Below are 15,988 nucleotides of genomic sequence, written 5' to 3' on the forward strand. Positions count from 1 at the left end.
CATTTTATTAGGGGCTCATACAACTCTTATCACAATCCATACATATACATACATCAATTGTAGAAAGCACATCCGTGCATTCTTTGCCCTCATCATTTTCAAAGCATTTGCTCTCCACTTAAGCCCTTTGCATCAGGTCCTCTTTTTTTCCCCTCCCTCCCTGCTCCCCCCTCCCTCAGGAGCCCTTGATAATTTATAGATTGTTATTTTGTCATATCTTGCCCTATCCTGGGTCTCCCTTCACCCCCTTCTCTGTTGTCTGTCCCCCAGGGAGGAGGTCACATGTAGATTCTTGTAATCAGTACCCCCTTTACAAACCACTCACCCTCCACTCTCCCAGCATCATCCCTCACACCCCTGGTCCTGAAGGTATCATCCGCCCTGGATTCCCTGTCCCTCCAGCTCCTATATGCACCAATGTACAACCTCTGCCCTATGCAGTCCTGCAAGGTAGAATTCGGATCATGGTAGTTGGCGGGGGGGGGGGGTTGAAGCATCCAGGATCTGGGGGAAAGCTGTATTCTTCATCAGTGCTTCTTAAAGTCAAAAGAATCCAAATAAAAAAGTCAAAAGAATCCCCTCAGTTGGGTTTTCCTGGATAGCCACGGTTTCTTTGTGCCTCTGCTTAAAACTGTAAGCCTATAGAGAGCTGGAATGAAAAACTCCTCGTTTCCTTTGTGTGCCTTTTATGTGTATAGGGATATTATCTTTGTATCCATGTTAAGTATCTGTGCACCTGTTCTTTAAACTTGCTTTTGGTTTTCAAATGGCCGTCTTCTGTGCAGAATCCTCAGCCTGCAAACTGGACAGACTGACCGCCCTAAATCACTCCATGTTGGGTCAGGCCAGGTTGGCTAGGGAAACAAATCCAGTGACACTCACATCTACACAAGAAAGCACTCGACATCCTGATTACCTATCAAGAAAGCATCCAGCCCGGTCCAACTCAAGTCCTTAAATCCAGTACTCATCCATAAGTCCCTCTTCGGATTCAGACAGCCACATGCAATGATGCCCAATGCAGGACGATCCTAGGTCGATGGAAGCATGGAGCGCTCCCACAGCTCTCAGGGTCAAGAGCAGAGTCCTTGCAAACAGGAAGACAAAAGGGGAGTGTCAAATTGGATAGGCCCCAGGGTTCCTGCTTCTAAGAAGGCCACACCCCCAAGCACCCAGCATCCGGCTGTGATCCAATTGACAGGTTCGACCCCACCCCTAGCCAGGAGTGTCCAGTTGACATAAAAATCATTTATCAAACATGCTATCCGAGCTCCCAGTCAATTACCCAAGATAATGACTCTGCACCCTTTAAAAACAATTGTATTGGCATATGTTGAACATACAATCCCATCTCTCACTACAAGGATAAGTCAATTCTGACTCATAGAGAACTCTCTAGGACAGGGCAAAACTGCCCCCTGGAAGTTCTGGAGACGGCAACTCTACGCGAGTAGAAAGTCTCATTATTTCTCCTACTACAATGCAATCATTCAGTTTTATTTAAAAGAATAGTACAGTCATCGCCACAATCAATTTTAGAACACTCTCTTCTTCCTCATACTCATTGTTATTGACTGCCTATTCCCCAAACTTCCCCTGCCCTACCCTCAGGAGCTGAATGACTACATACCATCTTAAGTTGTTGCTAGGTGTGGTCAAGTCAATGCCAACTGTCAGTGACCCCACAACAGAACAAAACCCTGCCTGATCCTGTGTCAGTCTCACGTTCACTGCTGCGATGGAGGCCATTGTATCCATCATATCCCAAAACCAAGATGAAACTCCCTGCCACCGAGCTGATGCCGACTCATAGCTGCCCTATAGGACAAGGTAGAATGGCCCCTGTGAGTGTCTGAGACTGTAACTCTTCCCAGGAGCAGAGAGCCTTAGAACTGCTGATCTTACAGTTGGAAGCCCAATTAGTGACCACAACTCCACTAAGGCTCCTATACATATTACAAGTGCTCTTAATTATGGATCCAAGTGCCTTTAAACCAGATCTCTTGAGTGCTAGTTTTAAAATAGCTTCACACTGCAGATCAACACTGAAATCTCAGATGCATTTTTTTCCTGATCGTACAAAAAGTGCTTCCAGTATACATCTCGCTTTGTTTTCGCTCTCTCTTCCTAGAAGATGCAAGGAACTTTAAACAGTTTTATAATCTTACTATTCCAAACCTTTTATAGACAATCATGCCACATTAAATTCCAAAAAATCTTGTGATTTAAACATAGAACTATAAAGTAAATGAAAGAATACATGGAGAAAACCTAGAAATCATTTTTTAAGACTGATTGATTGGATCACCTATCATTTAAATTTTCCGTTATGACAATAAGACAATAAAAGATAAGGGTATGGGCGAGCTAGAGTGTTAATTAGGAAACAGATCCTTAAGTTCTTCTAAAAACTTCTATCTTACAGTCTCAAAAGATGCACTGCCTCCCCTCACTCACATCCCTGTTTATTTCTAGTATGGAGACAAAAATGGGCTGGGGCTTAAAGTCAGACTTACAGTATGATTTTCACGGAATCCTTAAAAATGCTTGCCTTTGTGGCTTCTTCTTCCAATAATACAAATATGTACAAGGAGGTACCAAAAAACCAGAATTTTTTCCTCCAAAGTTATGAATTTAATTTTTTTTTTTTACAAAAACAACCCTATTGCCTTCAAAGTACTCTCCATTATACTTAATACGTTTTTCAAATCTGTGATTCCATTCTTGGAAACATTTTTTAAACTCATGTGTTTAAATGGCAGATAGCACTTCCTCATTTTTTTCTTCACCTCGTCTACTCCTCAAATCCTGCCCTTTCATACCCACCTGTACTCGCAGAGGCAAATGAAGTTGCACAGAGCAAGGTCAGGGGAGTAAGGTGTGTGGGGCAAGAGAGGCATGCTGTTTTTGTCAAAAACTTTCACACTGTGATGGCTGTGTGAGTAGATGCAAAACCAGTCCCCTGTCTGCCACAAATCAGGCCTTTTTTGTCACGCACACTTACTTACAAAATCTTTTCCGAAACTCATACACTTGAGTTTTTCCCATAGTGCTGTCCTTGGAAGCTATGCTCAACATCACCAACAGTTCATGTGGCATTTTCCCCTAGCAAGAGACAAAATTTCACAGCCACACACTGTTCTCTTAAATCGGCCACCTCAAAAAGCGAACGTTTGAGTGAAACTGCTTTTACGAAAAAGTCACTGTGACCAGAGAGAACCTTCCCAGGTGACGCCACTGGGCGCACAAACTCAGAGTCCTCCTATATACACACCTATATACACATTTTTATGTATATAATATTACTCCAATACTATGTGTGTATGTATCATGTAAAGCCAAATAAAATTCAAGCTTAATTATGCTTTTTTACTGACTGAGAAATGGAAAAAAACATATTTATAGTCCCCTAAAACTATTGTGCATCCTAGCCACTGCTTACTAGCAATAAATAGTTAAATCAGTTCTACCTAAATAGGATGAATAGTTGTAACCTTTGTCTTGGGAATGTAGGCACAAGTTGGCCATCAGTCATCACTGGAGTCGGATGATGAAAGTTTGATAAATGAAAGAAGCAAAGTCCTAAAGTCCACCACAAAGAAACGATCCTCCTTAAACAGTCCTCTGATCCTTAAAGAACTCTTAAAGGTACAGTCAGTAGAACAGTTCTGGCTTTTTCTATCAGAGAAGTCATTGGTTTAGTATAATCTATCCCTGTTCCTGTTTGGGGTGGAGAAGGTACTAGGCATACAGGGTGGCTGTCCCAGAAACTAAGCACAGGGTTTGTGGATACTGTGCCAGACTTGTGTTTTTTATTGCTGTGTGCTTCCTTAGATCTATTTCCAACCAGTGCCTCTCGTGGCAGTAGATAGATTCACCCTGACCATTGATAAAGGAGAGTGCTGGGGGCTGCTTGGCTTAAATGGAGCCGGAAAAAGCAGCGTCTTCAAGATGTTGACTGGAGACAGCATCATCACTTCTGGAAAGGTTCTCTTTGAAGACAAAAACATCGGCAAAAACACAAGACAGGTAAGATGCTATCCATTCAATAGAATTCAAAGAGGAATGCTTCAATTCTTTTCAGCTAGGGTCCCGGCGGAGTTTGCACTGATGTGTTAGGGCATCCATTGCGTGGGTCGCAGGAAAGGCAGGAATTTCACCCAGAGCTACCTGATAGAACTAACTAACTAACCCCTGCCTCCTTACCACTCTTAGAATCTGCCTAGAGAGGTTGCAGAGACAGCAGAAAATATTGGTCCCCGTGGGGAAAAAAGAAAGAAAAGCTGCCACAAACAAGTGAGCAACACTCATATCCAAAAGAATTTGCTGAAGATAAAAAGGGTCCAGAGCAAGCCGAAAAATAATCCAGAAGAATGATGAACGAGTGCTTTCAAAGGATGGAGAAAGAGTTCAAGAGAACTGTGGAAATAATAGGGAAACTGTCACCCTTATGCTAGGTTTCTGGGAGGGTATACCTCAGTTCTTGCTTCCTAAGGCTGAAAGAATTCACACAGCTGCAGCACTTTTGTAAATCCAAGTCACTTTTATGAGGGAAGGGGAAGTTTCAGGCATTGCAGTCTCCAAAAGGACACGTTATTTCTGAAAAGTGTACAAGGCTGCACCTGGGAGCCGTGGGAAACTTCATGACTGAACATGGCCCTTTCAGGGGAGCACGGAAAACCTATGGAAGGAATACTGGAACAGGAGCACAGAACCATTGTGCCGAGCCAAGAGCAAGAATTCCCAAGAGGCCAAGGGAATGCGGCCCCAAGAGGGATTCTCATCGTCCTCTTGCTTGCAGAGCGCACCTAAAGGAGCAGGCCAGCCCTCAACCTGTGTTATCTATCCCCCCCTATCCCCACTGGCAGGGGAGGCATGGTTGAGGGTATTGGCCAATCTTATTGGCTGAGTTTAGGTGCACCTGTGTGATGTCATGTAGCTGGTGCCTACTCTGCGTGCACAGGTGGACCTCCCACCTAGAACTAGGTGACTTGGGTCTGAGCATGCTCAGTTCTGGATTTCCCAGTAGGTGTCTAATTAATGTGCCTGGTGTCTTTCCAACCCCTTTTACTGTGGTATGAAGAGCTAATGTTCATTGAGTGTCGGCATTTGGTGGAGACAATCCCTTTATCCCTGATCTAGCAACCTATCATTTACACTAAAAGCACCAAATAGAAACTCAGAAGAGTAATACTAAGATAGCAGAATTGCACACTTTCCTTCCTAATATCATGACCCTTGAAGTTCCTCATGTTGTGGTGAACCCCCCAACCATAAAATTATTTTCATTGCTACCTCATCACTGTAATTTTGCTACTGTTATGAATTGGGCAACCCAAAGGGGTCGTGACCCACAGGTTGAGAACCACTGCTTTAAAAGAACAGCGTAATAGAATTGAAGAAATGGAAAGCTGAATTAGTGAGCTCTTGACTCCAATTACAAGAGCAATCATCAATGAGAAAAGCAAAGGAATCTGAAGAAAGCCTAAGACTTACGTAGGACACTATCAAGAGAAACAACTTACCTTCATTGGGATTCCAGAACTTGAAGAAACCCCCCACCCCACCCCCCAAAAATAGAAAATAATACTCGAAAAATCCTAGAAGAAAACTTCCATGATCCCTTTTTGACCCATTTTAAATTTGTTCTAATTTTTAAGATTTTCTTTCTTTTTGTTTGAGGTTTATCTCAGTTTTACTTTGTTCTTTGGTTTATGTTGTTGTTATTTTTGTATGTCTTTCTGTATATGAAATCCAAGATAGGTAAATCTACAGGGTCAGGAACTGAGTTCGTGGTCTCTTGGGGATAGAGCAGGGGAGACTGGGGGAAAATGGAAAGCTAGCAACCATAAGTACACGAAAGACCATGGACTGCTAAAAGGACTGGCCGATCTGTATTGGAAGAAGTAAGGCCAGAGTGCCCCTTAGAGGCCAGGATGTCCTCTTACATGCTTTGGACATGTCAGAAGAGACCAGTCCCTGGAGAAGGACATCATATTTGGTAAACTGGAAAAGCCGTGAGAAAGAGGAAGGCCTGCAATGAGGTGGATTGACATAATGGTTGTATCCATGAGTTCAGGCCTGGGAACAATTGCAAGGCTGGCACAAGGAGGACCGTGTCATGTTTTATTCTGCTGCTTATGGTGTCTAGGGTCACTATGGGTTGCAGTCTACTTGATGACACCTAACAACAACAAGAAAGGAGAAAATGTTTTCAAATTGACTGTGGTGATGATTGTACAACTCTTTATATAATTGAACCATCAAATGGTACCATATTCCTTGTTCCATATCTTCCGAATCCAGTCTGAACTTCTGAATAGTTGGACAATATGAACTTAGTGGTAGAAATGAAGCTGGAAAACACATGATAGAATTTTGCAATATCAGTGACTTGTTCATAGCAAATATTTTTTTTCACAACACAAAAGGTGACGATACATGTAGACTTCTCCAGGTGGAATGCACAAAATTCAAATTGACTACTCCTGTGTGAAGACAAAATGGAGAAACTCAATATGAGTTGCTAAAACCAGGCCAGGTTATAAAACAGACCATCAATTGCTCATATGTAAGTGTGGTGGGTGCATATTCTGTTGTCAACTTGAGACTTAAGAGTGAAGGGGTGGAGTTTAGCCTGTCAATCAGATCACAGCTTGATGACGTCGTTTGGAGCCACTCAGGAGATAAGTAGCTCATTGGAGGTGGGACACTCACTCACTGCTAGACAATTCTGTTGACAAGACACATGGAGCTACGCTAGAGCCACGTGGAGACCCGTGCCAGCATTGAGATGCTTACACTGCCACTGGGTCCACTGACCTGTGATCTTCCTATATTTGGCATCATTGCATGTGTTCGTGAGTCTGAAGAGGACTTTATAGGTTGATATTAGCCCATATGTCTGCTACCAGACTTGTGGATTTGATCTGGACTGGGCTGGGATGTTTTCTCAATATTCAATTGCTCTTTTATCTAAAGCTCTTTCTTATATACATATGAGTGTGAATTTATTTCTCTAGTCAACCCAGACTAACACAGTAAGTTCAGGTTAAAGCTGGAAAAAATGAAAACAGGTCCACGAGAACCAAAAGACAACCTTTAGAACATCTCAAGAACAGATTTGATGCATTGAGTACTAATTACAGACTTGCTGATGAGCTGAGGGAGGGCATCAAGGAGATCATTCATGAAGAAAGCAGAAGGTTATTGAAAAGACAGGAAAGAAAGGAAGAAACATCAAGGCGGATGTCGGAAGAGGCTCTGAAACTTACTCTTAATTGTACAGTAGCTAAAGCAAATGGACAAACTGGGAAAGTCAAAGAACTGAATAGAAAATTGCAAGGGGAACCGTAAGAAGACAAAGTAAAATATTATAATGAAATGTGCTAAGACCTAGAGTTAGAAAATCCAAAGGAACACACTTAGCAGACCTTGAACTGAAAGAACTCGAGAAAAAGCCAAACGTTGAGTTACAATATTGAGGGATTCTAAGGGCGAACTATTGAATGATGCAGAAGCATCGAAAGAAGACGGAAGAATACCCAGTCACTGCGCCAAAAAGAACTAGTCGGTATTCCACTATTTCAGGGGGTGGCTGTGTTGGTCGGGGTAAAGTAGGGAAATAAAGAATCCACAGAAACTCATATGTATATAAGATAGAGTTTTAGATAAAACATTAAGAAAGCATCCCGATCCAGTTACAAGCCCTTAAGTCCAACATTAGCCCATATGCCTAACACCAATCCACAAAGTCCTCTTTCATCTCACAAAACACACGCTATGACGCCAACTTCAGGAAAGCCGAATCAGTGAGCATATAAGTATCTCAGCGCTGGCAGAAGCCTCCATGTGACTTCTTCTCAGGGATGTCTTCAAGGACGTGAGCCTTGCCAGCTGAAACAGGAACTGGCTAAGGCAGCTGCACCTTGGTCCGACCATCAAAGAGCAAGAGAACTAGGAAGGCAAGGTTCATTGCTGCCCATTTATCTCTCTGCCCTTCAGTTAACCCCACAGGTGTTTAACGGCCAGGTTGGCACAATAAACCTTAACTATCTCAGTGGCATATGGACAAGAACCAAGGGTGCTGACGGAAGAAGTTCAAGCTCCATTGAAAGCCTAAGCCCCAAACAAGGCTCCAAGGATTGTTGCAGTACCAAGTGAAACAAGCTGATGAAGCACTGGAAGCACTCACTAGTCTTTGCCAGGTAATTTGGAAGACAGGCTCCTGGCTAACCAACAGAAAGAGGTTCATCTTTGTGCCCATTCCAAAGAAAGGTGACCAAACAGAATGCTCAAACTATAGATTCATATCACTGATATCACATGCAAGTAAATTTTTGCTGAAGATCATCAACATTGGTCACAGCAGTACATTGACGGGGAACTTCCAGAGGTGCTGGCTGGATTCAGAAAAGGACATGGAACAAGGGCTATCATTGCTGATGTCAGAGGGATCTTGGCTGAAAGCAGAGAACAGCAGAAAGATGTTTCCTCCTTTTAATCCCTATGCAAAGGCATTCGACTGAGTGGACTATAAAAATGACATAACCTTGAGAAAAATGGGGACTCCAGAACACTTCATTGTGCTCCTGCTGTACTGGTACATGGACCAGAGGCAGTTGTACAAACAGAACAGGAGCATGGTTTAAACCAGGAAAGGTGTGTGTCAGGGTTGTATCCTCTCACTATACTTGTTCCATCTGTATGTTGTTGTTAAGTGCCATCGAGTCAGCTCCAAACCATAATGACCTTATGCACAACAGAATGAAATAATCAATCTGTATGCTGTAGGCTGATAATCAGAGAGATTTGTTTATATGTAAAATAATGTGGCATCAAGATTGGAGGAAGTTTTATTAACAACCTATGATATGCAGATGACACAACCCTGCTGCTGAAAGTGAAGCAATTGCTAATTAACATCAAGGACTGCAGACTTCAGTAGGATTATGTGTGACTCAATATAAAGACCAAAATCCTCTCAGCTGAGCCAGTACGTAACATCATGATAAATGGAAAAAGTAGAGGATTTTGCGTTGCCTGGGTCCACAATCAATGCTCATGGAAACAACAGTCAAGAGATCAAGTGATGCATTGCATTAGGTAAATCTGCTGCACAAGATCGCTTTAGGGTATTGAAAAGCAAGAAGGAGTAAGGTGTGCCTGACCCAAGCCATGGTATATTCCATTCCCTCATATCCATGTGAAAGTTGGACATTGAATAAGGAAGACCGAAGGATTGACGATGCATTTGAGTTATTGTATTGGTGAAGAATAGTGACTATATCATGAACTTCCCCAAAAAATAACCAAATCTATTTTTTGAAGAAGAATAACCAGAAGACTCCTTAGAAGCGAGGATGGCAAAGCTTCATCTCATTTACTTTAGAGATGTCAACAGGAGGGGCCAGTCTCTAGAGAAGAGCATCATTCTCAGTAAAGTGAGGATTGACAAAAAAAGAGGAAGACTCTCAACAAAATAGATTTACAGAATGACTGCAACAATCAGGCCAAATATAGTTTACGAGTATTAGGACTACAATCGCAGGACTGAGCACTATTTTGTTCTTTTATACTAGTACCTAGGGTCACTATCAATGGCAACACAACTCAATGGCACCTAACAACAGGCTAATTTTATTACCTTTCACTAGAGGAATTCTGTATCTGAAAACTTCATCCTCCTCAGGACTATTTGTCCCTTATCCGTAGTTCATTCAACAAGTTCAGTAAGTGTGAATTATGTTCCTGGCATTATACCTATTGCTGAGATAACAAAGTTGAAAAGCATTTTCCTTGCAATCAGTGACAGCACAACCTTCTGGAAGAGACAGATGAAGAAAAGAAATGCAATTTTAATGTTATCTGGCCCATTGTCTGGTAGAGTAGGCAGAGTAGGCTACAGAGCACAGAGAGGACTGGCATCTGATCTGTTACACGAAGGAGTTAGGGAAAGCCCTTAGGCTTAGGAGAGAGTTTGGGCCAGGGTTTTCATAAATAGGCCTTGATCATCCAGTGGAAGATGATGCGTGAAGGGACGATCTAAACCTTCCAGGGTAAATGAACACATACAAAGGAAAAGAGGTGCACAAATGTGTATAGTCAAAGAAATAGGAGCAGGTGGGAATAATGAAACCAAAGAGTGCCTTCAAAGCTAGAGCAGGTCAGGTGCTAAGGAAGAAAGGGCGTTGAGGTAGAGAGGACATACAGATTATTGGCGTTGAGTGATCGAAAAGCTTTGGTGGCTCAGGCAAGGAAAGATCAGTCCACATCACCTCAGACGCAGTCCAAGATGGAATTTGGAAGAAAGGGGGAAGCGGAGGTATTTTGTTGAATGTGGGTCAATAAATGGCAAAGCAAGGAGAATTAGAGGATGAAGTAATAAAATGTAACCTCAGAAGAGTAAGTAAGCTTTGGTTTTGTTTTTATAAGAAGTTAGAAGAGCAGTGCTGAGAAGCCTAACATTTAGAGGTAGAGCTTCTCTTTCCTCTCCCATCCTCACCCTCCAGAGGCTCCTTTGTTTCTGAACCAAAGGGATTGAAAAGGTGATTTATATCTCTAAGCAAATCAAATACATTACTCTATCTCTAGGCCTTGTTCAAGGAGCACTTGTTTAAGTTCCCTTTGAGTCAGCATGGCCACTATCGAGTGCACAAATGATGCTCTTACCCATAAGTAAAAACAGGAGAGTCCCTACATGCTTTCAGTGGGAACAGTGGGGAAACTACTGGGGTACTAACTCTCTTCTGTTTCTACTTGTCACAAGAAATACTGGTCTTTCTAGATAAAGTCTTTGTAGTTTCTGTGTTTTATCAGTTATTTCCTAGTTATTGAGCCTAAAAGTAACTTGTCTTCAAGTGGCTCTATCAAATCAATTTCCTCCCATGTTTTTATGGCTATCATAATGGTAAATGTCAACTTTAGAAGGTCTGTACAACTTGGGAAGTCAAATCATCCATCCAGAGTTTTAATCTTCTCCACCGAGAATTTGTCGGGTGGGAAGTCACAAACTAACCAAATGTGTGCAGGTAGGTGATAGAGTGAGATGGTCTTCTTTTCAGATCAGGTCATTACACATAAAAGGAATTTTGGCTTCTCTTTGAAAAACTAAGAAGACTTGGCAAGACCAGATCAGAATTCCCACAGGACAACAGTTGGCTCAGGCTAATTGGTAACTAACTCACCTGATCAGGTGTTTACTTCTCACTTGACCACAGACTCCACCACTTACTGAATGCCACCTGGCTACTCCCCACCTCTATTTGACCCGCCAACATCCTGTAGGTTTTGAGTTTTACTGTCCTCGGGTCAACAGAAAGTTCTATACTCTAAGAAAGGCAGGCCACTTCAGTATTTAAAAGTTCTTTTATTTTTAAATAATCATTTGAAATCTCTCTCCTTTGAAGACATTAAGTATGCCTTTTCAGTGTGAATACCCTTCATTATAACTTCATTTCTCTTCCATTCACACTGACTGATTGTCCTACTCAGTTGGAAGGGTGTGTGTGTGTGTGTGTGTGTGGCCAACCAGTAGACAAGTTCTTCCCATAAATATTGTAATTATAGTATTATATAGCATGTGAGTTCAATAAATGTCTTGGAGTTGAATTAATTTTTCATTGGAGTTTGACTGTAGCACTCCCTACTAATGTGCCAGTGCACATTATCTGTGGTGGCAAAGGGAAGCAGTGGTAGGAAGCAAATCTTAATAAACAGAGGAGAGCCTCTGTCTAAGTTCTCTGTCTCTCAAATGACCCTCAATCCAGCCCCCTAATTTGGGTTCTTTTACTCCTAGATGTTTCCTTGTTTCAGATTCATCAACGAATCAGCTACTGCCCCCAACATGACCCTTTACTGGAACACTTGACAGGGTATGAGATGCTGGCCTTACACGCCCGTCTGTGGGGAGTTCCTGAACCCTGTCTTCCTGGTTATATTAAAAATACGCTAAGCACACTCTCCCTGGGTGCCTTTGAAGATGAACTCATCATGAACTTCAGGTAAAACCTTACTAGCACAGCTGTTCTTCACCCATTCAATTTGAGGAACAAGAGCTTGTTCTAGGGCAGGATAAGGTGTCTCCTCAGTGAAAGTTGTTGTTGTTGTTGTTACTAGGTGCCATCAAGTCAGTGCTGACTCATAACAATCTTGTGTGTGGCAGAACGAAACACTGCCAAGACCTGTGCCATACTCAACATTGGTATGTCTGAGCCCATTGTTGCCTTCCAGCCTGGGGCTCATCTTCTGGCATGATAGCTGACAATGCTTCATTGCTATTCATGAGGATTTCCATGGCTAATCCCTCAGAAGTGGGATTAGATTCTAGATTCTTCCAAGTCTGGAGTCGCTGCCTGCCAACACCTGTTCACCAGGGGGGACTTGACTGGTGTTTGAAATACTGGTGACATAGCTTCCAGCATCACAGCAGTATGCAAGCCACCACAGGACAGCAAAGTGACAGACAAGTGGCAGCCTCAGTTCCAGGGGCTTTGCTGATCCACTCAGACCACCCACCTAGCAGAATTGCTCTCACTTCATCGATCCATCTGTATTCATCACCCTTTTTTGAGAGCACATTTTGAAGGGTTCTGTGATTCTTGACAAGCCTACCATGAAGTCATTGTAGCTTCAGCGTTTTATCTTGTAAGACAATCCTAAGCCATGTTTGGCATCAGTCTATTCAGAAAGCTAAAGGGCAGGAAATGCACCATGCCAGAGATGCTGCTCTTTTGCAAGAGTCTTGGAAGAATAACTCAGATGCAAGAGCAAACCCACGTGGGCTAGGTGTGGTTTCCTCCTTCCCTTGTTAGGTATTTCTAGTTCTCCCACTATCACTCACTCACTCACTCACTCACCAACTGCCATTGAGTCACCTTCTAGGGAAAGCAGAACTGCCTGTTTGGGTTTCTGAGGCTGTAAACATTTATGGCAACAGAAAGCTTCAACTTCCATGCAAAGAGAAGCCGGTTGGTGTTCGAACTAATGACCCACTTCAAACTTGCAGGAACCCTTGCGCCGCCAGGCTCTCTTCTCCCAGTCTGAGTACACTCATTGTTGTTTTTGTTTGCTTGTTTGTTTTTACCAACATCGGTGATGCCTAGACACATAGGTAACATGATCTGATCACAGGAGAAACATCCTTAGAAAATTAGACAAAGGTTGGCTCCTCGTGCAAAATGCCTGAAAAGGTGCAACTCGTGGCGATGCTTCCGGGACTCCTTTTCTCATTGGCCACCAGCGAGCTACAAGGGTTAGTCAAATGGAAGGCTTCATGGAACAGAAACATCCAAATGCGAAGCGATTGTCTCTTAGCATATCCTCTGTCTAGGTCTATACGCTTGTGGAAGCAGGGTGTCTTCATCTCTGATCCTTTCCTAAAGAAGTCCACACTCTTTCCACCGCGCCAAAATGGCAATTTGGCACCCTGGAGGGATTCCAGTTGCATTTCTTTTTTATGTTCTTTGGGGGACAGAAAAGAGGTGTGGAGGACTCTAGGGTGGGTCAGGTAACATTTGACAATGAAATACTGGCAGTGATGCAGGCTGCCCTCGGTGAATGAGCATATGCGTTGTCCTGTGCCAGAACTTCCTTGGCACGATTCTCTCGATCTTTTGTCCCATCGATCCATGTTTCAATTTTCTTTAAACTGAATAAGAAGGCCCTGTGGTGGCCCTAAGTTCTTCAAGAACATGTATCCAGATGACAATTTTGGAATCCCAGAAACCAGTTGCCAGAACTTTTTGAACTGACCTGTCTGCTTTGAATTTAGTAAGTCTTGAAGATCCCCCTTGGAATTGCATCTTGGAAGATCCCCCCCATGGAATTGCCACCGTTTGAGTTGCATCTTAATTTCAAAAGCACACTAAGGACACTGAGCTCACCGTGTTGCTGAGAGAAGGTGCTGCAGATTGCAGAGACATGTTTAAACATGTTCTGTTTCATATACATCTGAGTGTATGTCAACTGAAATCCTAATAGAAATACTTTTTTTTACTTACCCTCATACATGGCCTAGATCAGGGGTGTCAAACTGAAATAAAATGAAAATAGAAAAAATGATTATGAAGAAAACAGCGCTTAGGGGACATCAAGGCAACTGTACACACAATTCCCTCATTACATTTTATTTCAGAGCATCGTGGGCCACAAAAGATTACCTTGGGGGCTGCATGCAGCCCACATGTGGGCCACCAGTTTGACACCCCTGGCCTAGATAAATATGCCACCATATTTGTATATATACAAATACAAATGTGTGTATATATCATGTACATTGTGATACATAAATACATGTTTAAATATATATATATATCCTTTTTTTAACTGTGAGTTAATTCCAGCTTCCAAGGCTGAAACCTTTACAATAGGAGAAACCCTCAGCTTCCTCCCTGATGCTGCTGGTGGGTTTGAACTTGAATCTCTACTGCTGTTGTCAAAAGTTTTTTAGTTATTTCCAACTCACAGCAGCACTGTAGGAGGGAGCGTCACCAACGAATGGAAAGGTTCCATGATTGTTTAAACGTATTTTCCCGTAAACTTTTTGAACCCCCCCTTGCATGATAGTTAGGACTTTCTTTAAAGAGTGTATTTTAAAATACTTCCAGAACAAGGATAGGACGCATTTCGAGAAATGTATATGCTCCTCGGCATTTAAGAGATCTGTAGGAATGCGTATCATTTATAATCGCCTCTCTTTCTTGCCCCCTTTCTCCTTAAACCTCATCCATATAGTAGTGGCACCAAGCGTAAACTAAGCATATGTATTGCCCTGCTGGGAAGGCCGGACATCATCTTCTTGAATAAGCCATCCTCCAGCATGGATTCTGTGGCCCAACGCTTCCTCTGGGACATGATCTCACGGATCCGTGAGTCCTGCAAGGCCACTGTCATAATCCCCCATAGGTGTGCCTCATATCTTTATCGAAGGGGTTAGGGGGAAGTGACACCCAGTGCCAAGAGCACTTGGTTATATCTAAGAATATATGTCAGCAATAATTTGACGAGCATCTGTCAATCTCCCTGGAGGAAACACAGTCGGTGGTTCTGCCCAGAATACCCTCCGATGCTTAAATGAGATTTCTAGAGCACTCTGTCCAAGAGGGAGGAACTAGAAATAGGTTGGAGCTTACTCTTATTTAGGGATAGAGCACGTGGCTTCCGTTTTGACTACAGCAGAATATCTCTGTCCCCTGAGCCTCACACGCACACTGAATCCCAGTCAAATCAGGTCTTTGCTGCCTCCATTGATGTCCTCCCATGGTGGACCTTTCCTCCGCCTCATCTCTTTTGCTCCTTATTTTCCCAGTCTGGAAGAATGTGAAGCTTTGTGCACAAGACTAGCCTTTATGGAAAATGGGAAATTGAAGTGCCTGGGCAGCCCACAGTATCTCAAGAACAAGTTTGGAAGTAGATATAAACTACTAGCCAAAATCAAGCGGAACAAGTCACTGGACGAACTTCAAGAGTTAAAGACGTTCATCCAAACAACCTTTGCAGGTATTAAAGCTTAGGTGAAACCCTCCCAGTCCAACCTCTGTTGGGGCCCCGTGTTCCCGAGCTTTCCACTCCAAATTATGAAGAAGTAAGAGAAAGAAAGTTATATTCTCAGAAGCACTTCTTTATCAGGAACCAACTGCAATGGTCTCTTGTCCCTGTGACTCTGAATTAGTACCACAGAACAGTTCTTAATTAGCTATGTGCTGATTACTCATCCCAGTTTTTAAGATGTGTCCGTGCTCCCAGGCCAAGGCATGCTCCAAGAATGCTAACTAGCATCGACAGCCCTCTTTGCTTCTTTTAGGCAGAATGGTTTTTATGAGGCACATACTCATGCACACAACCACCAAATAAATGTCTTCAAAATGAAATTGCTCGCTCTACATAAACAACAGAACACTCTAACTCAGCCGTGGTCAACCTGCATCTCCTCATGGCTCTGTCTTCTCTCGGAGCATACGGTAAAATAGTTCCCAGTCCTACGTTTGCT

At 42.8% G+C, this 15,988-nt stretch overlaps 1 protein-coding gene across 1 annotated transcript in view; it reads left to right on the plus strand.

Annotated features, from left to right (window-relative positions):
• LOC142422895 (phospholipid-transporting ATPase ABCA3-like) overlaps positions 1-15,512 on the plus strand; it is an 83,143-nt gene extending 67,631 nt beyond the window's left edge. The window contains exons 16-19 of the mRNA XM_075528114.1: positions 3,514-3,648; positions 3,835-4,029; positions 11,815-12,002; positions 15,308-15,512. Of these exons, the coding sequence (XP_075384229.1) occupies positions 3,514-3,648; positions 3,835-4,029; positions 11,815-12,002; positions 15,308-15,512 (723 nt within the window). The remainder of the gene's footprint in view (positions 1-3,513; positions 3,649-3,834; positions 4,030-11,814; positions 12,003-15,307) is intronic.
• The last annotated feature ends 476 nt before the right edge of the window (positions 15,513-15,988 follow it).

Source organism: Tenrec ecaudatus, chromosome 12 (assembly GCF_050624435.1).
Source record: "Tenrec ecaudatus isolate mTenEca1 chromosome 12, mTenEca1.hap1, whole genome shotgun sequence".
NCBI lineage: Eukaryota > Metazoa > Chordata > Mammalia > Afrosoricida > Tenrecidae > Tenrec > Tenrec ecaudatus.